Consider the following 23,547-nt stretch of genomic DNA (forward strand, 5'->3'; position numbering starts at 1 on the left):
GTCCCCACTCCCCTGCATGTAGAAACTGCCGGATAACTTACATAATTGACCACAAATCAGTACATTTGGGCAAGTGGCGTTTTTGAGCGTTTTCTTTTTTGTTTTGCGAAACTAATGCATGGAATTGATTCAGCATCATGAAAAACCCCTAGTTTGACACGTCAATGCTACATAAAGATTAAAGAATGATGAAATTTGTTTTGCCTTCTATGGTCACATATTATGCCAATTATGAAAATTGATCATGCAAGTTAGCATCCAGCAGTTTCTAAATGCTGGGGGCCCATACTCAACATTTCTAACATAAAACCTTGGTGTAGCCTATACTCAACATGTCCGGGTTCACAATGGGGCTCTATAGCTGGCAAGTAGACTATGAAATAGATGGCACATGTCAAAAAGTCATAGACTAAGGGCCGATTCATACTCCTATTTTAGAGCCGAATAAAAGTCGGTTTGGCTCTGTAGAGCCTACAATTTGACGTCATTTGAGGTTCGGGGGGGGGGGGGGCGGGTACCGTCCTAAAGTAGTCTCTGACGAGCCGAAATAATTTCGGCACTACAGCGCCGAAACAGCTGTAAAATAGGAGTATGAATCGGCCCTTACTTGAGAGTAGGCCTACATACATCTCATAAGGAACACCAAATAGTTCAGCACATTACACATAATACACTCAAAGCCATGAGCCGGCATAATGGAAAAATAAACCATATAGGAACAGTTGAACTTAAATCCATCTTTTATTGAAGATTATGTTCACTGTATGTTCTGAAACATCACAATATCATGGGAAAGTAGCAGTAGCGGGGGGGAAAAGGGAGAGGGACGGGAAAGGAAACCTGGGTAATGTAGTTGTACGCCCCGAAAGCGGACCTCGGCACACTCTAAACTAAAAGGTCAACGTGGAGGAGGTGTCTACAAGTATACTGTAAATGTCATCGTGTAATCTCAATCTGTCCTCAAAACATTTTGTTATTCTCAGAACGGCAAAAAAGCATTTGAATAAATAAATCTCAATAAATGTTAAAAATCATACGGTTAATCAATATCGTCAGTCAATCAATACTTGCGGATATAAGCATGAGCATTTTAGACAGGAGTGGCTTATAAGAGCACCGAGTCATTTTCTTCCAGCAAGCCCCCCCCAGCTAGTATACATGTCAAATGTCTCTCCTGTAAATTCCAAATTGTGGGCCCCATGTGGTACAAATACAAAACATGAAACTATAGTTTCCAAGCATTGTCTCTCGGTGTCTTTATGGTGATTCAAAGTCAGCTAAAACACGACACATTGCTTGTTGCTACAATTGGGAAACAAACTTGCTTTGGAAAATTTGCTTTACATCCTGGAAGGGGGGGGACCAGGTGTGACTCAATTTCGAAAAACTCCTTTAAAAAAAAAGTAAAGTCAGATCAAAGGGAATTAAGTAATCTTTACAAAACCTTGCACGTGGCTTACATATTTTTCCCACCATCAAATAAAAGGATCAAGTTGAATTATATTCCTTGGGGGGAAAAAAAGAGGGCTCTGAGAGAGCTCCTTTCATCATTTAATGATGGATGATGGCAAGTGGCACAGCAGTGTATCCAGTCCATTAGTGTGGATAACAGGTGAGGGCAAAAGGAGACTCCCTTTCCTTCCTTGTAGCCCAGTGTCTGTTATATAACGTACTTTGTGTAGTTGTACGTTTGCTATAATAACAATGCAAACGACTGAGGACAGTATTCAGGAGGATGAAACCTTGCACAATGTTAAAAAGGTAGAAAAGCACACGAGAAATCCAAGAGTCTTGTAATTTTGTCAAATGTACTGCCACGTAATTAAAAAGGTACTGTAAGTGATGTTTGTGTGTTAAATAGTTATACATTCTAACAGTAATCATTGCTAAAGAGTGTTCGGGTCTCCCCCATATTTCCAGCTTTTTTAGTTAACAGAAAATATATTTTCTATATTATATTGTATATATTCAATACATTACCAATATCCAATTAGCTAGAGTTAGCTAGATAGTTAGAGATAACTCATACAGAATTAAATATATACAATTGGAACTTTGTATTTATTTACTTTCTTGCCTATGATGGTTACAGTGTAGACAGGAACCAGGGGAGAGTTTGTGTCGAGCGACTCAAAGCAAAGCCCACCCAAGCCAAGAAATCGAACCAAGGACTCGCTTGCCAGGCATCAGAACCTATGTGGTCTTTAACCACTATAGGCTATCAGCAGCACCCCTGAGATTTAAAGAACAACATCGTCCATTTTCAACCCTATCTTCATAGAATTGATCCTCGGCAATGCTCAATGGAAGATTGTACAATTCATTTCCGCAGTGCGCTCACTCCGTGTCTCAGAGGGCTGTGAAACGGTTCTGAAACCTGCCCGTCACTTGCGCCATACGGAGGCGGTTTTTGGTAATAAAATTCATATTCATATTCGTTTATGAATGCAAGAACAAAGTACTACAATTTCAGCATGATGGCTTTCCAGGAAGAGGAAGGCTGGAGTCGAGTTCCTATCAGCGTGGAATCCCAATCGATTGTCATCGGTAGGTATAGGTTTCTAAACTTTCCGTAGCCCACAAATGAGACGGGGAGAAGACGTAAACTGTGCCATCTTATGGAGCATCAGTGAAGACTAATTATGAAGATAAGGTTGAAAATGGGTTAAGTGCTCCTTTAAAAAGGAAAACCTGTTTGTTTTAACCAAACAAATATCACTTAGAGCACCTTCAAGTCCAATGTCTATACAGTGTATCCCTCTGGCTTTGATTAGAGCATATTTTATTACCGATCTACAAGTCAATTCTACTTCATGTTGTGCATTTACCATTGACCCACACTGAACATGCCTGCTGAGTGTCTACTGCAACCAATACAACCCCCACTTTACAAAAACATTTTTTTCCTCAAGCAGAAAACATGCCCCCCCCCCTCCCCCCAAAAAAAGAAATATAAATCACGATAAAACACAATCACAACAACAAAATAACTACACATTCAAGTACCTTTGTCGAATGGCACCAAGAGTTTGTGTACCTCAAGGACATTACCAAGCCAGGAAGCTCCGTTAGGCCTATCCTCTTCCAATACTGCTGGTTCAGAAAGCATGGGGAGAGTGACTGAAACACTAAGTGTACTTTGTGAATATCATCTCTAAATGGGGTCTGCTGAAAATGTTATTACGCACATAATATATGCACGTGTATTTTCACCTGCAAATGCTGAAAAGCCGAAGCTTCACGAGTCGCGTTTCCTACGTCGCTGTTCTTTCATGTGTATTAATCGTTAATGGGAACAACAGGCTCTTTTGGACTGCGACGAGTAACCTTCCATAACATGGAACTTCCCAGAACCCGTCAAAGTCCTGCAAATGGCCGCACAAGCTTGAACTTGTAGATCTGCCATTTGCGGTTCTGAGGACGTTTACGTGTATCTGAAACCGAGGCAAAGTGTATGGAAGCAAATCCGGAACCTGCAAAATAGTGACATGGCACAACGCGGTTCGCTTAGTCCGTGCAGTCGAAAAGAGCCAACCGTTTACATCCGACAGTGTGAACACAATCCAGGTCCTATTCCGTTCCATCTTTACCTTTGCAGAATGATGTACTTAACACAAAAAAATCCCTCTTCCACGTATCTCTCCCAAACTGTAGTTGAGTGACATTTTCATCTTTTCCTCACCTCTATGAGACAAGAGATGGCAACAACAGTATACAGAACAGCATTAAAAATATAATACAAATTATATGTCGAAAACAAATTAGGAAATCATAAAAAACATGTCTGAGCAATCGAGTTGCATCTGGAAAAAATAAACAGAAACAAGATCCTCCCGCGGGAAACATTTGTTAGTCACAAAAGGCAGGCGGTAATTAGAAAGCTTGTTTGTTTGTTTGTGTGTGCGTGCACAGGGTATGCTCAGGAAAAGAGGAAAGGGAAGAGAGAGCAGGAAAAGGTTTTGGATTCAATCTTTTGAACCCAAATTTGTCTGTGGATGGTGTCTTTTTATCATACAGTACTCTTTCACACTGTATTCACCCTTCCTCCCCCACAGCCAGGCCAAAAAGAAATGGCATGGGTGCAGAATACAAGTGAAAAATAAACAAATCAAAATATATATATATATCTATATATATTTATATGGATTTATATTTATATATTTTTCTATCTTCTAAATTGAACAGCAGGCTGAAAAGCTTATGACTGGCAACGTCTTGCCGACACAACAGAACATTTCGTCTCGTATTCTGTTGGAAAGTTTTAAAGAGTCAGAAATGTGAGAGAGAAAGCTGTATGGAAATAGGAAGGTTTCATAAATTAGTAGAAGAGAGAGAGAGCAGGGGGGAGAAGGTGGGGCAAAGAGGTGCAAGAAAAAAGCAGCCACACATTGGTTTTGAAAACTCCTTCTTCTACACGCCTCCATGCAGCCATTCCAAACCCAACCAGGGTTTGGCTTTGGTCAAGTTACTGTATGCGTCGGTTCCAGCCTGGTGGTAGCAGATGGGGACTTGGAGAGAGATAGCCACGGCCAGTCTGACTCAACTTTGGCACCCACTCAGATACAGTGCTCTCCTCTTGGCTTAGAGCTTTATTATATAATCTGGGGTTCCGTGGGTGAAGCAGGTTCAGCATGGTCGTTAATTTAAAGAACAAAATGACAGGATTGTGAAGAAAGCCAAGTTATTTGCACTTCTCCAGGATTTCCTATATAACTGGCCAAAGCTCTTGCAGATGACACCGATGCGAACGTCGTGCGCGACCTGGTGAGAAACTCATATTCCATGGTGGATGAGAGGGGGGGGGGGGGTCTTAACTAATGGAACGCTCAGCGCTCAAAGCCGAATCACATCGAGTATAAAACAAACCGTGTCCGCAGTGAACTTCAGCAAGCTGGGAAAAATGTTGACTTCTTTTGAAGTGTGCTGCCCGTTTTAAAAGAGAGAAACGGCTGAGACTTTAGCACCAGGCTTTTGGTCGAGTCCAGTGAGCCTGCAGGAGCCGAGCAAAAAGGCCCCGCACGATCTGACGAAGACTGTGGTCTGTGGTCCTCCAGTGAAAGGTTTAACAGCTAATGCCCCCCATGCTGAAGTGGACCAGGCCGTATACGGCTTTGCTGGTGACACGGGTAACTCAAAAGAGGCAAGTCTGGCTTTTTGTGGCTTTATGGAATGGATGGTGTGCCGGGGCAGGTGCAATTGACATTTGTCACTTTGTTCCACTTCAGCACTCCTTTACAGTATAGTATAATGCCAAAAAGTTCAGCCAGAAAGACACCTCTCCATCTATTCAGTGAATCACAGACGTCCCTGGCTGTCTCTCCTCTCTCTCGGTTGTGTGAGGAAGGCACCGTTGAGGGTCAACAGAGTCAATGTGTCCGCCAGCATCAAAACCAGGGGCCGCTCCCGTGTCTCCAGTCATTTTTGACAATGTCAATAAAACAAGCCACCACAAAGAGAGCAAAAAAAACTCAATGGGTTTAAAAACACATGCGCCTTTTGTTTCTCTTGTAGTATAATAAGTGCGGTTGTATTTCCACACTACCGTTTGTAGTTGTCCGTCCCCACCCCCCCACCATGTTCCGTTTCAGGAAAAAAAAAGAAAATAAGCAATCCCGTTTTGAGATCCTCATGGGGTCAGGTGTGTTTTGTTTAAGTTTTTAAAACTGGCATTTCCGGCTCCGATTGATCTCTCAGCACAGCAGAAAAAGAAATTTGAAAATGTAAAACGAAGAAACAAAACTAAAGAAAGCTAAAAGGGGTGAATAGGGATGTGGTCTTGTTGTGTATAAGTCCTGGGTTTTGTTCTTGTGCTCCGACAGCTACCAGGGGTCCTCCAACTCGGCTCCATTCTGCAGCAGAGATAGACAGAGAGAGAGAGAGAGAGAGAGAGAGGGGGGGGGGGAAGAGACATGGGCAGGAGAAGACAGAGACAGAAGGGGCGTGAGACAATAGAAGGCAGAGGAGAGAACGAGTAGGGTTGGGTAACAGGGAAGAGAGAGTGGAGAGAAACCGACACAATGTCATCAACCCCTAAAAGGACTTAAAAAGGTAAACAAACCGTAGACCCTTGTTCATGTTTTGCCCTGTGGAGGTTAAAAACCAATATGCTAATGCTGCTCAAGCATTGATAGAGGTCAGCTGTCAACAGCATCGTAACATCATACGCCCATTATTAATTGCATAAGCTGCCTGCAGCTGTGTTGCTTACATATTACGGTCTGCCCGACTTGTATTTAGCCTAAAATAGTTCATAACCTTAACAGCAGCGGCAAACAATCAACATTGGTCTAGGTTTTCGCTCCCCTTTAATAAACTCTTGATTTGTTGTTTTTGTTCCAACTTAAGACTGCCAAGGCCAGGTTTTCCTAGAGCTGACACGGATGAAAAAAAGTTAAGAAAGCGGGAGAGAAGAGTAGGGTGAAGCCAGGAACACTCTCAAACTTCAGAGGACAAAACAACATAAATCCCACAGCGGTTAACATACTATTCTGTTTATTTTCTTTTTCTTCCCAGGGAGTCATACAAGTATGCGTGCAATCGTGGAAAAGGGTGGGAGTGAGACACAGTGGTGCATGCGTGTGTATGTATGTGTAAGATTGTGCGTGTATCAAGTCATAAAGAGACAAACAAGAGAACACTCGCGCTTTCTCTCACACACACACACACACACACACACACACGCCCTTTGACTCTAAATGGATCTCCACATGCTATAGAGTGGTTCTGAGCAGAGGAAAGACTGATGACGAGGGAGGGAGGGGTGATAGTACGCACAGTAGGTGGTCACTGACATGCCTGTGTGTGTTTCCATGTGTTATGTGTCTATGTGAATCTGAAAATGTGTACTTGAGTCAGGAAAGGGGTGGGGGGGGGGGGGGGGTAACAGTTATATATGGGGTCACTTACCAAATGAAACAGGAGGGCTGCGTTAATCAGAGGGTGAACACACAGTTAGACACGGCTACACAACCCTTATCCCCAGTGTTGGTGAGGATGTTGTGCGTACAACCTTTTAGCACAGCGTTTTGAATCTAACCGTGCTTTTTCAATGCTTCCTTCCGTTAACTGAATATTAACCTGCTAGCATTATTAGCTTTCATCATTATACCACTGCCTGCCTAAAAATAAAATAAAGATAAATAGAAAATAGCCAATTGGACCAAAAGCCCATTATTCTGGTTATGCCGAAAACAAACTCCCATTGCTCCAAAAATACACAGACTGTGACAGCATATGAACCAGGAGCAATGGGCATTTGTATTACGGATAAAAGGGACTAATATTAAATGCAATTTTAAAACAGCAAAGAATGAGCATCGTTGAGTGTATTTAAAGAACGACTTCAACCATCTTCATGTAATTGGTCCCAACTATTGCTCATGACAAAGCGGTAAAAAGTGTGCACACGTGTGTTGGAGAAACCAAGACAACACAAGAGAAGACGAGTCCTCTTTCGTAAACGTGCATGCACCCACACACACACACACACACACAGCCAGGACAAATAGCTAAACCAAGACAACACAAGAGAACACGAGTCCTCTTTCGTAAACGTGCACGCACCCCCACACACACACACAGCCAGGACAAATGGTAACACCCCATCTCCAATGCACATGCTGTATGTGTGCATTACTCTCATCTCTCATCCTGGGAGCTGCTCACCAAATCCAGATTCCAGACAGTGGTTTGATAATGACGACCCAAATGAGCAGACATGCTAAAACAACACCATAGAAGAATGCTTCCAGGGAACAAATACAGCACGCTCAATGCAAACAGTGACAGGGAACTAGAAGGAAGAGTGACTGTGAAACCAAGTCCAACAGTCTGAGAGAACCCAGGTTTTTATCTGCCTGATCTGGAAAATATTTGATGTGAGATTATTGAGATAACATGTTGGAATATCAAGCATTCTAAAGTACTTCTTATTACTAAAATAATACCTGCTTTGTCTTGTACATCATGTACATTAGTAAATGGTGTGCATTGCCTTCACCTTTTCAGAAATCACCTGTATTCTTGGATGAGTGCATTTGTATTGAATCATTCCATTTGCAATGACGTGTGATATTGCTCCATTCTCATCAACACTATAGCTTCCCAATTCTGGGCATGTCATAATAGGTGAAAACTATCAAACATTCTGTAAAAACAGATCCACACGGCTCAAAATGTGTGGCATCGTGAGTGACGGGATGAGAACTTGTAGATCTGTGATTTTCTGGTTTAGCGCTTAACCCATTCTGACCGGGAACCCATTTTGGTGCCAGCATCATGTTATGCTTTAGCTATTGAAAAATAGCAGATCTACAAGCTCATAGCGCGCCACCGAGTGGCGCGCTACGAGCTTGTAGGTCTGCTATTTTTGAAAAATCGAAGAACGACTGACATTTTTAGAATCTGATCTCAGGTCAGAACGGGTTCATCAGACCAGTGTGTGTCCAGTGGAAACCTCGTATGAATCTGATCTCAGGTCAGAATGGGTTAAAGAGCTATATTGTCATCAATACATGATGGCTTTGGCCATATACTGTGCATATAAACGTACACCGATTTCCCATCGATGGCTACGTTTTTTGACTTACCATTTGTTTCGTTGTTTGTTATTACAACATTACGAACGCAATAGTGGCCAAATAGAATTATGAAATCATTGAGTTAGGGATTTTTTGAGAATCAGTCTTTTCTCTGGAGACTATAAAATGCATTAAAGTTCAATGATAACAAAAACTAAAAATAACAGCTCAGTTGTATGCAGCGCGTTGGTGGGTTACATTCCATGCAAATACATTTTCATAACATATTCTTCCAATCCAAATGGTTTCCTCGAAAATCTAAGAAACCACAGTATATGCTTTGGAAAATAGACGACAGTAATGTCAAGCGAGTCATACCGCGAGTCATAGTCAACGGACAAAACATGCCAAACCACTGGGCGTGGTTATGCAATACAGACATCACAACATTGCTAGTTCATACATAGTTTTTTTTAAATCAAAAAAGAGAAAATTGGTTCCAATTCATGATTCATTCAAACGGATGCTTTGGAACAAAAAAAAGGATTAGAGATATCAGATCGACCCGCTCACAGCACATCGCGTCGCGCAACACATTGTGAGCTGGTCGATCGGGCTATTTTCAGTGAAAGCTTTCCCACCGTAACAACAGAAAGACTACTAGCATGGAGCCCTGCGGGACTCCTACGCTAAACCCTATGGGGTTTCAAGCGGTATGCATGGACATAATCCCTCTGTGCAATGCATGGATACTCACCCCATCCTCTTCCCTGTGAGGGTTCAGACGGTGATATACTGCTTCAATAACACTGCGTCTGCAAAGGGGAAGAGCACGGGACACACACAGTTATTAACCCATTCTGACCTGAGATCAGATTCATACGAGGTTTTCACTATGGACACACACTGGTCTGATGAACCCATTCTGACCTGAGATCAGATTCTAAAAAATGTCAGTCGCTCTTCGATTTTTCAAAAATAGCAGACCTACAAGCTCGTAGCGCGCCACTCGGTGGCGCACTATGAGCTTGTAGATCTGCTATTTTTCAATAGCTAAAGCATAACATGATGCTAACACCAAAACGGGTTCCCGTTCAGAATGGGTTAAGAGTTATGGTGGTCCCCGAGTCGGGTCATATTATTATTCAGCACAAGAAGGTAAATGTGTTTGTGTGGGAAAAGTGGGAACCTTACTTGCTGGCTAAGCCACCCCCTGGTGGCAGGTTGGGGATCGTCTCAGTGGACAGGTTCCTCATTACAGTCACCAGATCGGGCACGCCGTCCTCCCCTGACCGAGACAGGATCTCTGCACGACACGGTGAGACAGACAGGGGTCAGCGTTCATCAGCAATGTTGGAAGCACAGAAAGAAAAGGAAAAAAATGTCATTGACTACTAAGCAGACCTGTGAGTTGTGGGTAAAAGACGAAGATGGGGGGGGAGAAGGCAGCTGCCAGCTGCAACAAATGAGAATTAGAAAAAGAGAGAGAGAGAGAGAGAGAGAGAGAGAGAGAGAGAGAGGCCTGCAGTCTAATAGTTGGGAGTGGCACAAGGCCAGTTAAATGTTCAGCCAGAGCATTCCTCTCTCTCTCTCTCTCTCTCTCTCTCTCTCTTTCCCTCATTTTCTTTCCCTCCGTCTCTCCATCTGGCAGGAGCAGGAGCAGCTCCCTGGGGCCAATCATTCACACTACTTCACCCAAACATTAGCCAAAGCCTTGGCTTACACATTCACACTCCATTATACACCTTACCGCAATCTGTTATGGCTTTCACACACTTGAAACTGGTGCAACATTCATCGTCTCAGACTACGGTTTGAAGTCATCCCCATCCACAGTTCCACATTGTCCGTCTTTATTCTGACCCAAAACAATGAGCCTTTTCCTCTCTACTCTAAGCCTTGGTTTCTAAAACAGTTACAGTGTCCCAAATTAGGCCCTCGAGTGATAAAACAAAACAAATGTCCCAGAATGTCAAAATGTGGTTCCCTGCAGCAATAATTGAAGCTCCCCAGGGTGTTGACTCACTACCTGTAACCAGGGGAAGAGAAGCACACATAACTGACTGAGACGGAAGACTTTGCTCAGTCATCCGGAGTGGGACGGAATGAAATGTGACACGGGGAGGGGAGGAGAGCAGAAGGAATGAAGAGAGGGTAATGCTTGCTTGAAGGTTTTATCTTGAACTATGAATAAATAAAACAACAAAGACTTTATTTTTATTTTTTTACTGCTAACAATTCAGTTTATTCCACAAGGGCCAGCTGCCATACGTTACATCATGTCTGGCCAGCTACTTTTTCACTTGCCCATGTATATTTTTGCAAGATGCACCTCCTTCTTGATTGTCCTACTACCTCCTAATGCCAATGGTGGAAGGAGCTATTTGTCACCAATTGACATGAAAACAAAAGATATGCCGTCACTAACGGTTGTCAAGAGGCCTGCAATTCATCAAGTTCAAGCTTATTATTAACAGTTTGACGGCCGCTAATTGTATTCTAACAATTAAAAAGAAACTCCGTCTTTGCCGCGGAGCTGGAGACGAGACCTTCATGTTATGATGACGAAACCGGAAATCAACACATGCTGTGGGCTGCTATAGGGCTTCTGGGAAATTGAGGCCAATGCAAATGAACGGGGTACGACGCCTCATGGAGGAGGGTCTTGTGGGGGGCGGTCTTGTGGCGCACTAAGATGGCGGGTGGTCGTTCGATCGTTCATAACAAACGGACGAACGTTTTTTCGCCGGACTTTCACGGATCAAACGCCCCAAATACTTCAGCGTGTGCTCTAAAAGGTAATAAAAACAATCTCGGCAGCGTAGAATATTTTTATTAAAATGCGGGTTAAGCGTGATTCGCAGTAGAACTGTTAATCGTCACGATTTTAAGGGCATCTGTAACTGCATGGTGTAAATAGTTATACAAAAAAAACTGTAACTGTGTGGTGCAAACTTCAATTAACTCCTAAATACTCCTAGATGTATTACTCCAATGATAATAGCTCCCCATGCAACCGGCATTGCAGACATTATTACAGGCTACATTGAGTATAGTGAAGGGGGGGGGGGGGGGTTTGCATCTCACCTTCCACTCTTGTCTCCAGGTATGTGTTGAGCTCTGCGTCTCTCCTCACGGCTTCCTCTGACACTTTGGGAGCGCCGGGCAAACACACCAACACAACACTCATGTTATCCCGACTCCCCTAGGACGGAGAGAGAGAGAGGGATGGGAGAGAGGGGAGTTAATCTGTGTGCGCTGAACGTGAAAGAAAGAAAGAAAGAAAGAAAGAAAGGTCTGTGTTGTGTGTGTTAAAGTGTGATAAGTGACAGTGACAGTCAGTCAATCCATTTTGGACTGAGGTTGATTAAAAAAAAGGCTTCTAAATAAATTTGAAAAATCTGAAAAACCTATGTTTCGATGTCAGTGGTGCTCATCCTTTTTCATGTCATGTCAAGGACCCCCAGAATTATCTCTATTGGGCCACGGACCCCCATCTGAAAATATGTAGTTCCAGGGACGCCCCGGAAGCAAATATTTTAGTTAAAAATGTTCGCTCTGAAATATATATATTCAATGATTTGCACTACATTTAACGATTTTTCAAAAAGCACACCCGTGTGAACCGAGTGGTGCAACTCAGTTCACACGGGTGAACAAGTAGAGTATGAGCTTGTAGATCTGCTATTTTTCAATAGCTAAATTATAACATAATTTTTAAAACACCAAAATGGGTTAAAGGGCACACCAATATCTAAATTAAAAAAAATGTATCTCCGTCTGTCTCTGAAAAAGACTATAACATGCATATGCCAACACACACACACATGCACGTCCACTCCTCTCATACACAAACACACACACACACCTTGTGGAGGCACGTGTCCACCACCTCGTCGCAGATCCTCTCCAGGTCGCTGGACACCTCCAGCCGGGTGCCGACGAACTCGCACAGCTCCTCGTTGGACATGACGTCCCAGATGCCGTCGCACGCCAGCACCACGAACTGATCGTGCTCGGGGGAGCGCGCCATCTCGTACACCTCGGGCTCGGGGCTCACCAGCTGCTCCGTGGGGCCCTTGCCGTCCACGCACTTGTAGTCGAAGTCGCCCAGGGCGCGGGACACGGCCAGCGAGCCGTTCACCCGCTGGATCATCACCGAGCCGCCGGCGTTCTGGATGCGCTCCTTCTCCCGCGGGTTGCACGGCTTGTGGTCCTGCGTGGAGAAGCAGACGGCCGCGTCGCGGCAGAGCACGGCGCGCGAGTCGCCGCAGTTGATGAAGAACAGGTGGTCGGGGGAGAGCAGCACGCCCACGGCCGTGGAGCCGCTGCGGTCCATGCCGTTCCGCAGGTCGGAGAAGCTCCGCATGTGCTCGTCGATGCGCAGGAAGCCGTCGCGGATGCCGGCCTTCACCGCGTCCACCTTGGGCTGGGTCAGGGCCGGGGGAGAGTCCCCCCCCCCCGCCGCCGCGGCCCCGTCCGTGGCGGACTCCTCCTCCTCCTCCACCGCCGCCGAGCTGGCGTTGATCATGTGCTCCAGGAGGTGCTTGGAGCAGTAGTTGGCCACGCGGGAGCCGGCGTGGCCGTCGTAGACGGCGAAGAAGGACCAGTCGGCCAGGCCGGGCGCGGGGAGCCCCACGGCGGCCGTGTGCGCGTCCTCCATCTCCACCCGCCAGCCCTGCATGGAGCTCAGGCCGTAGCGCAGACCGTTGCCCTCGCCGCGCGTGTTGTGCTTGTCCGTCTTGGGCTTGTCCAGGAAGGCCCCCATAGCTCTGACCCTATACGGAGTCCACCTCTACCCTAAAAGTATATGGAGGAAGGACGGAGAGAGAGTGAGGGAGATATAGACCTCCACAGACCAATGGATTCAACTTGAACTTTATTTGTCCCCCCTGAGGGCAGTTGGTTTTTGCAGCATACCGTGCAACATAAAAAACAATCGCATTAGTAAAGGCAGTACAGACTCAGCAACACTGCATCATGAACAAGCATAATCATAATCTTAGGCCTGACGTCGAAATAAATAAAGTCTTCTGAAAGAATATATACAGTATTAGGTGCCCAGACGGTTGAGCTAACCGTCCGGGCCCGAGGGAGAATATTTTTAATCTTTCATAACTAGCATAGGGTTTTAAATAAAAGTTAAAACTGGGTCTTATTTTCTGTTACTATTCACTTGCTGGGCCTAAAACTAATAATTCAATCAAAAATAGTGAGCACAGCGCATCATACTCCAGAAATAGCCCTTCTGCCTTTCTAGTTCATGCTCAGAGAGATTGGATAGCAACCTTTAAAAGCTTCTTTGGCCAGAGGTAATAGGCTGCTAAGAGCATTAAAAAACTGTGGCGCAATGGAAATGATGCATAGAATGATCTGTCCCTGACTGCATTAGCTAAATGAATGGCAATATCAGCCTCTTCCAACAGAGTGGTAAACCCATAGCCAGCTCATGTTAATTGGCTATGTAATGACACTACATATGATTGACACACTGCTTAACAGAGCTCTTAACATTGGAAAATTGCTCTCAGAGTAGTGCAGAATGTCCGAAAATGCCTGGCAATAAACGCTCATTACAAGCAAGTTAATGGCCGGTTAGCCTATGCAGGGATGTGAAAACTGCACTATGACAGTTGTAAATGTTTAACCCATTCTGACCGGGAACCCATTTCGGTGTTGGCATCATGTTATGCTTTAGCTATTGAAAAATAGCAGATCTACAAGCTCATAGCGCGCCACCGAGTGGCGCGCTACGAGCTTGTAGGTCTGCTATTTTTGAAAAATCGAAGAACGACTGAAATTTTTAGAATCTGATCTCAGGTCAGAATGGGTTAATCAGACCAGTGTGTTGTCCAGTGGAAACCTCGTATGAATCTGATCTCAGGTCAGAATGGGTTAAATGAGCACCGGTGGTCATCAGAAGAATGGTTCGATTTCAGGCTATAATACGTGAGGTCAAGTTTTTAACAAGACTTTCTTATAAGCACAATTTTGTCCCATCGAGCTGCAGATACTTGCCTTGAATAGTGTGTGTGTGTGTGTGTGTGTGTGTGTGTGTGTGTGTGTGTGTGTGTGTGTGTGTGTTGAATATTGAATATCGTGGAAAAGTTCATTTTCCTCCGTAATATAATTCAAAAAATGTAACGTTAATATATTCTAGATTCGTTGTGCATAAAGTTAAATATTTAAAACCTTTTTTTGTTTTAGTCTGGATGATTATGGCATACAGCTAATGAAAATCAAAAATCCACATCTGAAAATATTAGAATATTTCATGAAACCACTAAAAAAAAAAGATTTACCATACAGAAATGTCCTGAAAAGTATGTTATTTACCATACACTTATACACAAAAATATTTTATCAATGGGGCGTGATCAGCATGCGGCACTGGAGCGTAGGGAGGGATATTTCATGCAAATTTGTCTAAAAGCAGCAAAGTTTGCACAGATGTAGCTCAGGGCATGCTCTAATGATTTAGCTAGGGGCGCCTCAGCCGGTCGCCGCAACGGCCAAATCCATATGGCCACCATTGACAACCTATATAAGGCAACATTTTCTAAATGTAATTATGTGACGTGTCAAACTAGGGGGTTTTCATGATTCTGAATCCATTCCGAGCATTAGTTTTGCACGAAAAACACTTCTTTGGCTAAATTCGACCATAGCCACTTGCCCAAATGTGCTGAGCGCGCATCACATTTCTGTGATGACGGCTATGACCGTTTTTAATATGGATATGAAGTATCAGCCGACTGCGAGAAAATGCTAATGTTACCGCCGGCGAATTAGTAGGATTTTCACTAGAAACAGTATCACAATGACTTAAACGATAGAGAGACACCTCTCTGACAATATCGCAGAGACAGTTTGTTTAATTTTGGACCACAATTATTTTTAAGATGACCCAATGTTATTCTCCATAGAGAATTTACTTCCGCAACCAGGGGATGAGCAAGTGACATCAGGAACTTCTATATACCGGTACATCTATATACGGAAGCACAAAGTGTCAGTGCCGATTTGGGGTGCCATGTCATCTGCTGCACTGGTCCAGTGTGTTTTATCAAGTCTAGAGTCAACACAGCCACCCAATTGACTCCATCGATGGACATTGGTGGACTGCCAGCAGATGCACAAGCAGCATACTCACTCTTACAGATGAATTGACTCGGCTTTGTCACTTTCATCGTTATTACCTGGCCTTTGCCCACTCAGAAGAGCTTCTACCCTGGCCTGTCCCTGCGTGACTCAAATGGAGTACCATAAAGATTAAAGAAGCATGGCCATATTATAGTTTTGCTACCATCCATTTTAAAAGCCATTAATTTAATTAAGACGTTATACTCTGTAGTGTGCCTCACGGTCCACCCCGGAGCCCTGCCAGAACAGGCGATGCCTTTGAGATTATCGTAATTTCTCTACGAGAAATGGCAAATCTTTACTGTAAATGACACACCCCCCCCACACACACACACACACACACACACACACACACACACACACACACACACACACACACACACACACACACACACACACACAGTGGCCCCTGGTGATCTTATTGTGTACCACAGATTATTTTATGGCTACAAAATCTTTATAGAAAAGTAGCCAGCCCACGACACTATCTATATCACCTCCAAATACCCACAACTTTCTTCTGTGAGTCTGAGATAGTCTCTCCCTCCATGAGGATGCCGTGTTGTCTGCAGTCATTGTTGTTCGGGTTGTGGTGGACCAAACCACACATTCTCTTTTTCTGATCTGTGATGCAAATCTAAAGCAGTGTTAGCGTTACGGGGTGGCAACCACCTCACTACTGACTGCAGTTTAAGGAGCACTCAGCTAGTTGTCCATTAACAGTTAATTACTCCACTGTAGTAATGGATGACTGCAGTCTTTGCAGCTTGTGTCTGCACTCGCCCCAGTCACACGTTCACACAACCTTCCAGTGTCTTCCAGCAGGATGTGGACATAGCTCAGCTCTGCTGCCGATTCAAATCCCGTACAAGCCCCCATTTCGTCATGAACTGGCTCCAATTAAGGGACAAAATTGGGAGACCATAAAGCCGAAATATGTAAAAATTAATGTCTGAGAAGAACAAAGTTTAATGTCACAGGACAGGACCAAATAATAGCCTAATAAAGTATGGCAGGATATTATTATTGTCTCCACCAGGTCGAAGGGGTGTGTGTGTGTGTGTGTGTGTGTCCGTCCGTCTGTTAACAGCTAATCTCCGGCACCGTTAACCCGGTCGCCGCCAAACTTTGCACACACACTCCCTAGATACCAACGATGGACCAGTTCTGGTCCAGAACGGCCTGTTATAGCGCCACCAGGAGGCCGACTTTTGTAAAACACATTTTTTTTTATATTACTTGATGATCCTGCAAATCGTTACACACTATCTCTATAGTCATGTGGTCAACACAGATCTGTCCGATATAGCTGGGATACGATTTGAGAGTATGACTTCAATGTATGAGACCCGGGTACTCAGGAAGGGGAAAGCTATTACTACGGACAATACACACCCGTTACACAGCCATTACCATCTTTTACCATCTGGGCGACGGTACATGGTACCTTCACTGCAGGCTAGGACCTCAAGAGTTTGTTCCTATAAGTATAGGACTTATGAACAAGAAGGCCCCGTCTCAGTTCCATGCATAAAGTGTGATGTGATGCCTCTTGGAACTATGACTGGTGGCCTTCTGTTGGCACTGTTTCTTTATTGTCTAAGTATGTACTGTGTGATCCATTTGTTTGTATATGAATTTTGCAAAACACATTTTTGGAACAAAATGCCTCAAATCATCCAATTGCCATCAAAGCGTAGGAAGAAACGGCACCCGAGCCCGAGGGACACTTTTTCTATTTCACTAAGTCCCTCCCCAACTCATCCTTGTCCACTAGGCACGTTAGCAGCTAAGAAAGCTTGACCTGCATAGCAACTGTTGCTAAACTATTTGGATTGCCATTGGACAATCGCCTTTTGGGGTGGGATTTAGTGAAGGGCTAATTGCTCACTTTGATGATGCTGGAATACAGGACACAACACACTAATGCCCGTTATCAAATATATGATTGGGAATGGATTTGGGAGGAATGGACACAGATTGATTCCAGCCACACGGCATCATCACCAGGTGCAAGACTATTGTGTGATCAGTGTCATAATTGCCATTAGAGATGAATAACTACCGGTACAGAAACATTGGAGGTGCATCTGTGGCTCCTGCAACATTGATAGGCTATCAATTGTAATCAATTTGCCAAATTGTGGTCACAAACACGATGGACAAAATAATTATGTTCAGCTCTAAAGGAATCAACTGAAAAAATTAAAAATAGTCTGTCTATGACTGTCTGTAAGCCCCGTTTTGTATCCTTTACTTTAAAAACAAGCCATAACTTGCGATTCCCAACAGTAAGTAAGTAAGTAAGTAAAGTTTTATTCATAGAGCACCTTTCACAGACAATTACAGTCACAGAGTGCTTTAACAACAATAAAAGTAAAACAAGTCAAGTCAATAAAACAAATCAAGAACTAAATCACTAATAAAGTAAGACAAAATAGAGTTAAAATAAAGCAATGGAATCAACATTGAACCAAGCCGGCTATGGAAAAGGCCTGTCTAAAAACTAAAAAGGTGAGTTTTAAACAGTCCTTCAAAAATGGCAGCTGATGACAAGTGACCCTGGCATTGACACACCTGTCGCTCAAACAAACAGGTGCACAGGCACAAAAGGGAACTCACACATACTGTGCTGCCCGATTCCATTTTGGCAGCTTAACACGAATGAGACCTCAAAGGCCTATAGGAAATATCAGCCATCCGAATCACTTGCCCTGCTACTACCTATACAAAACACAAACAAACACTCATTCTGTCTCCCAGAGACCGGCTGTTGTCTTATGGTGGATCCATCCCTCAAATACAAGATCAGTAGACACACAAACTTCACACTTTTATCATGTAAACTAAACACTGAAGCTGCCATCTGCGTGCGAGTGCATGAGTGCAGGCGTCGTGCGCAAAAATAACGGAACCAGTTGCCCATCTGCTCTCTCTAAGACACGTACTGTACACACAGACCCTGCATACTGAGGGTATGACTAATTGCATTTTGTTTGGTGTGAGTAAGTGGGGAAATAGGCAAGCTAGTGGATCTGGAGCGATTGCAAGCCTCAGGCTTTGGGACCGGGAGGGCTAGCTTTAACAAGCTAATTTGATTTAGCGGTCAGCTGCTGATGGGATCCACGCAGGGCCAGATTAGCTTGTCAAATGTACACCACAGACTGAACACAGCTATGACCCCTTTTCACTTACACAAATACACACACACAAACACACACACACACACACACACACATACAAGCCCCTCTCTGGCTACAAGTTAGAACATGCTACTGCTCGGTGTTATCAAATGATAAGCTCCTGCCTCGTATTCCGTTATATCACATGGTAGGCCAACAACAGGTGTCTATTCAAATAGCTCGTTTGTAATAGCAATGACGGCAAAGGGACTGTGTTTTTTTGTAGCCTGGACATTGCCAGACTGATCACGTAGTCTGGCAATGCCAGGCTACTGTGTTTGTAGCAATGTAACATATATGTAGTTGTGGGAGATGATGATGCACGCAACATGTCATGATGATAAGGCTAGGATTTAAAATAATGAGCAGTAGGCTATTAGTGGTGTTAATACAGTACCGAGGGATTGTCTCCGTTATCAACACAGGAATAACCAGTAGACCAGACTCCCAACTGAATATTAGGGCAACAATAATGTTGCCCTTTTGTTGTCAGACTCTGAACGACGATTTAAGTCTGTACTGTAACAAGGCCATAACTGCATTGAATTTGCATACAGTAGTACCACAATAGGCTACACAGGACTCACAAAGTGCAAGTAGTTCCCCTACTATTCAATATCCAGCTTTGAGTCTTACTTTACTGCATGTCTGTATGTCTCTAGGGTCTGTCCTTGTCCACTCTCTCAATGTATGCTCTGTAACGTCCCAACACGCCACTGTGATTCCTATACTGTTATGGCCAAGTACCTCGCCTGTCGCCATGACTTAAGTGTTATATTGTTTTATGTCGGGTTGTCAAGGCACCATGAGCCAAAGCAAATTGTTTTTTATGTGTCCCGGCTGTACTTAGTGTTTCTGATTTCACATCCTGATAAAGACTTTCTTAGAAGTCCCATTGGCCAGTCAGGGCCAGCGAGGGGGCATAATCAAGACACAGTTACTGGAATAAGATAGAACATAAGCTTGCAATCTGAACTTAGGTCAATTTTATGCTGGTTCAAGGGCCAAGAAAGAATTGATGTAGTTTGATAGGGTTTCCACAAAAAAGGAAAAACAAGTCAACACCCATACAGTGAAGTCAGAGACTAGGAGAAATAATCCCCAACCAAACCAACCACGAGTTAAATGTCAGTCGAGCAAGATGCTTTGCTTGTTTGATATAGAGTTCTTCACGCTGGAAAATAAATTCCCAGGGCCCACAAACTTTGGAAGTCAATGTAGTCAACTAGTCAATCGGAATGGAATATGAAAAATCGGATACATCTTCACTTGATCCCATGACTCCACATAGAGCAGAAATAATGTGCACACAGACAGATGACCGGACACACACACATGTGGATGGACAGACAGGGGTGAAAACATAGTTCTCAGGCCTTCGGTTGTCCGACCTGGCAGAAATAATAAGTCAACAGTTACATTAACTTGAGAACCAACCAACCACCAGTAACAAACCGCGACAATTTCTGAATTCAATATCATGGTTCCTACTAGTCTACCAAAGCCCTGGCATCAACAATTTACAATTTAGGCATTTAGCAGACGCTCTTAATCCAGAGCGATAACATAACTGGGAAACCTGAACAAGAGCTTGCTCCCAAGATTTGCTGGCCGGTAGTGCATAGCAGCGGTTACTGTAAGTGTAACATCTGCGGTAGGAGGACCCCATGGGACAGTAGAGGCTTTTTGTACAAGGACAACTGGTCGATCACATCAGGGATAACTTATACCCCATCTTTGATGACTCATCTTCATGCAGACATTGAAGTCTGTATCAACTAAGCGGCAGTTTCCTGGCACGAGTGCTCTGTGCAGACAGAGCTTAAGAAGACGGCTCCAGACAGTGTAGAAGCGGGCGGCGTCTGCCTCTCTGGCCTTCAAGTTCATCATAAGGCAAGGCCGGATCGGAGACGATCTGACCGGTCCCAAAGAGAACCAATGCGGTAGTAGTGTAATAATACTGGACCATGAAAAGATTCTCAGTGAGAGGTAATTTTGTGTGCCTTATTCTCTCTTTCCCATGCAGAAAACTGGCCTGCCTTCAACTCTGCTCCCAGAGCTCAGAATTCAGTTGAGTGAAAGAAACAGGGAAATATGTTATTGTATGACAAAAAACAATCTGCATTAGTAACTGGAGAGCACAGGTCATGCAGGACAGGCGTGTGTGTGTGTTTGTGTCATAAATCAATTAATGTGTTTACAATTGACATGCGCACACACACACATACAGTAATCCAGATATGAGCTTTTATCCTGGGGAAAATCATAGATAAGGTGCTTTACTATCTCAATACCAACCTTAAACTACTCTAAAGTACTCTGAAAACAGAAGTAATAGGGAGTGTGTGCGTGACATCATCATTATACCCGGAAGTTATGCGGGAACGTCTACCGAGTGGCAAAAACTACTTTCTGGCCTTGATAGCCCCATACATTGAAACAGATTAGATGTTCATCACATGTGCAATATATTTCCCACTCATCATATCTAAGTTTCTAAAGCTGGATATCTGAAATTGTATAGCTGAACTGAAGTCTACGGACAGTGCTTAAAGTTGTGACTGGGGCAGGATTTCACACCGAGGCGCCAACATAAACATGCCACCAATGATATGGTGCCATTTCAGGACTCAAAGACCACAGACGCAACCCAATAAAATGACCACATTCCAATAAAAATGTAGACTACGTGTTTAACAAGTCTAAAGAGCAAATGAGCCAGATAGACATTAACCAAGTGGTGATTTTATAATCCCTCCATAACATTGTGAGCCACTGTCAAAGACAGAACTCTGCATGCAGGTCAGCTGACCAACTTTTCAAAAGAGTCAGTGTTCTGTAGAGTTGACCCTATGGTCAGTGTACCATGTCTCCTGGCAGCGGCCCTACAGTGAATTGTATCACAACTGTAACTACAGTTCATTATGGAAGCAGCAACACCTGTGATATCAAAGTATGTGGCTGTGTGCAGCTAAGCTGTGACAAAACCAACCATGACAGCCGAGAAGCAAGAGACGCAAAACAAAGAGTTGACAACGACATGCCATTCTTCATCATGTTGCCTTGCCATCCCAATGATAGGAGTTCAAAATGAGGCCACTGTACCATCTGGGTACACACACACAGTTGTCAATTAATGCGCTCTCTCTACGAGCCAATGTCCAGCTTGTGTTAGAATTGACCGTTTACTGCAGATATTACGATTATTAGCCACTACCCCGACTTCTTCTCCCAAGTTACATTTAAAAACGTTACTTACTTCTATAATAGCACTGAAATCGGACGTGCCAGTCCTCTCTTTGCGTCTTCAGCGTCAACAATGATCGAGGGAAAGCTGTCTTAGCTGTGTTTAGATAGCTAATGATAGCCACGGTCGCTTTTTCACCCTCCTCTGCTCATTTGCTAGCATCGATGAAGCTAGCCAGCATTGATTTCACGCGATCAATTCTCCCTTCCGCATGTCTCTACAGTGGGTTGCGGATTTTATATACATGTCTGGCTTTGTCAATGTGAGCAACAGTAACACATGTGGCTAATTTAGAAGTAAAGACGAGGCGATAACTGGTATCCTATCCAAGCTAATTGCTAAGGCTAAATGTATGGAAGCAGAAGCAGATGACGTTCTTTCTCATTCTCAACATCCAGTTTGGGGGAGGGTTCTCTGCGATGGTTCTCTTCGTTGATTCGTCACGTGCCAGGTCCAAGGTGAGACGTGATTGGTCTGTGTAGCAGTCAATGAGACCTGCCTTCAAAATATTGTAAACAATGACAATAAAGTGTGTGTGTGTGTGTGTGTGTGTGTGTGTGTGTGTGTGTGTGTGTGTGTGTGTGTGTGTGTGTGTGTGTGTGTGTGTGTGTGTGTGTGTGTGTGTGCGTGCGTGTGCGTGTGCGTGTGCGTGTGTGTGTGTCACTTTTACTCTTATGAGTGACTTTTTGATTGATTGATTGAAATGTATTAACAGTTTGCAGAATTACAGTATATTTCAAGCACAAACTCAATACAAAGACTGTTAACTGTGAGTGGGCGACCCAATTAAGCATTACACTTGTTTACAAGAGGGTCCACCTTGTTCAATTCATCAAAAAAGCTCACTACAGCATGACATTTTCTACAGTAGGCCTATCCGTTTCTACCATGAAGTTTGTTTTCAGACGTGGAAACACGTCTGAGTTGACCTTTGGAACTTGTCACATTGGGTGTCAAAAACATGCTGTACACCCCAATAGGCAGGGCCCATGTTAATCCTTTGATTGATTGATTAATTGAAGTATTTATCAACAGTTTGGAGAATTACAGTACATTTCAACCACAACTCAATACAAAACTGTTAACTGTGGACGACACCATGCCTAAAGCATTACACTTGTTTACAATAGGGTCCACCATTTTCAATTCATCATAACATTTAGAGACGTACAAATATACACTTCTATATAGCCAAAAACAGGAAATCTGTAATAAGGGAAAAGAGATACAGTGAGCAGGAAAAGGGGTGGGTGGGGATTCAGATTTTACGGGGATCAGTTTCGAATTGCAGGCCTCGTAGGTGCCCTTTGAGAGTGGTTTTGATGGGTAACAGGTACGGTCGCCCTTTTCCATCTCGCCCCACTACTCTACCTAGCTGTAAATATCAAATAATTTCATGTTGGTGATTACATAAAAGGTATTATCATATTAATGTATCATTGTTAAGTTCAGTCTG

At 43.7% G+C, this 23,547-nt stretch overlaps 1 protein-coding gene across 2 annotated transcripts; it reads right to left on the reverse strand.

Annotated features, from left to right (window-relative positions):
• Positions 1 to 717: 717 nt before the first annotated feature.
• ppm1ba (protein phosphatase, Mg2+/Mn2+ dependent, 1Ba) lies at positions 718 to 22,465 on the reverse strand. 2 transcript variants are annotated; one of them, XM_080782496.1, is made up of 6 exons: positions 22,104 to 22,465; positions 12,388 to 13,319; positions 11,607 to 11,724; positions 9,714 to 9,825; positions 9,277 to 9,334; positions 718 to 5,849 (listed from the first exon to the last, which is right to left on the reverse strand). In XM_080782496.1, the coding sequence occupies exons 2-6, from the start codon at positions 13,285 to 13,287 to the stop codon at positions 5,820 to 5,822; spliced, it is 1,218 nt and encodes a 405-aa protein (XP_080638622.1). In that variant the 5' UTR covers positions 13,288 to 13,319; positions 22,104 to 22,465; the 3' UTR covers positions 718 to 5,819. The 2 variants fall into 2 exon arrangements, with proteins under 2 accessions (XP_080638622.1, XP_080638621.1); XM_080782495.1 differs by lacking the exon at positions 718 to 5,849 and having other exon boundaries at positions 8,369 to 9,334.
• Positions 22,466 to 23,547: the final 1,082 nt, after the last annotated feature.

This window comes from Protomyctophum bolini (genome assembly GCF_963924005.1).
Source record: "Protomyctophum bolini genome assembly, chromosome: 14".
Lineage (NCBI taxonomy): Eukaryota > Metazoa > Chordata > Actinopteri > Myctophiformes > Myctophidae > Protomyctophum > Protomyctophum bolini.

Coding starts and splice junctions, on each gene's coding strand:
- ppm1ba (XM_080782495.1), bottom strand. CDS start 13,287: ATGGGGGCCTTCCTGGACAAGCCCAAGACGGACAAGCACAACACGCGC. Junction 11,725..12,387: donor TGGACACGTGCCTCCACAAG/GTGTGTGTGTGT, acceptor TCTCCGTCCTAG/GGGAGTCGGGATAACATGAG. Junction 9,826..11,606: donor CCTGGAGACAAGAGTGGAAG/GTGAGATGCAAA, acceptor CGTGTCGTGCAG/AGATCCTGTCTCGGTCAGGG.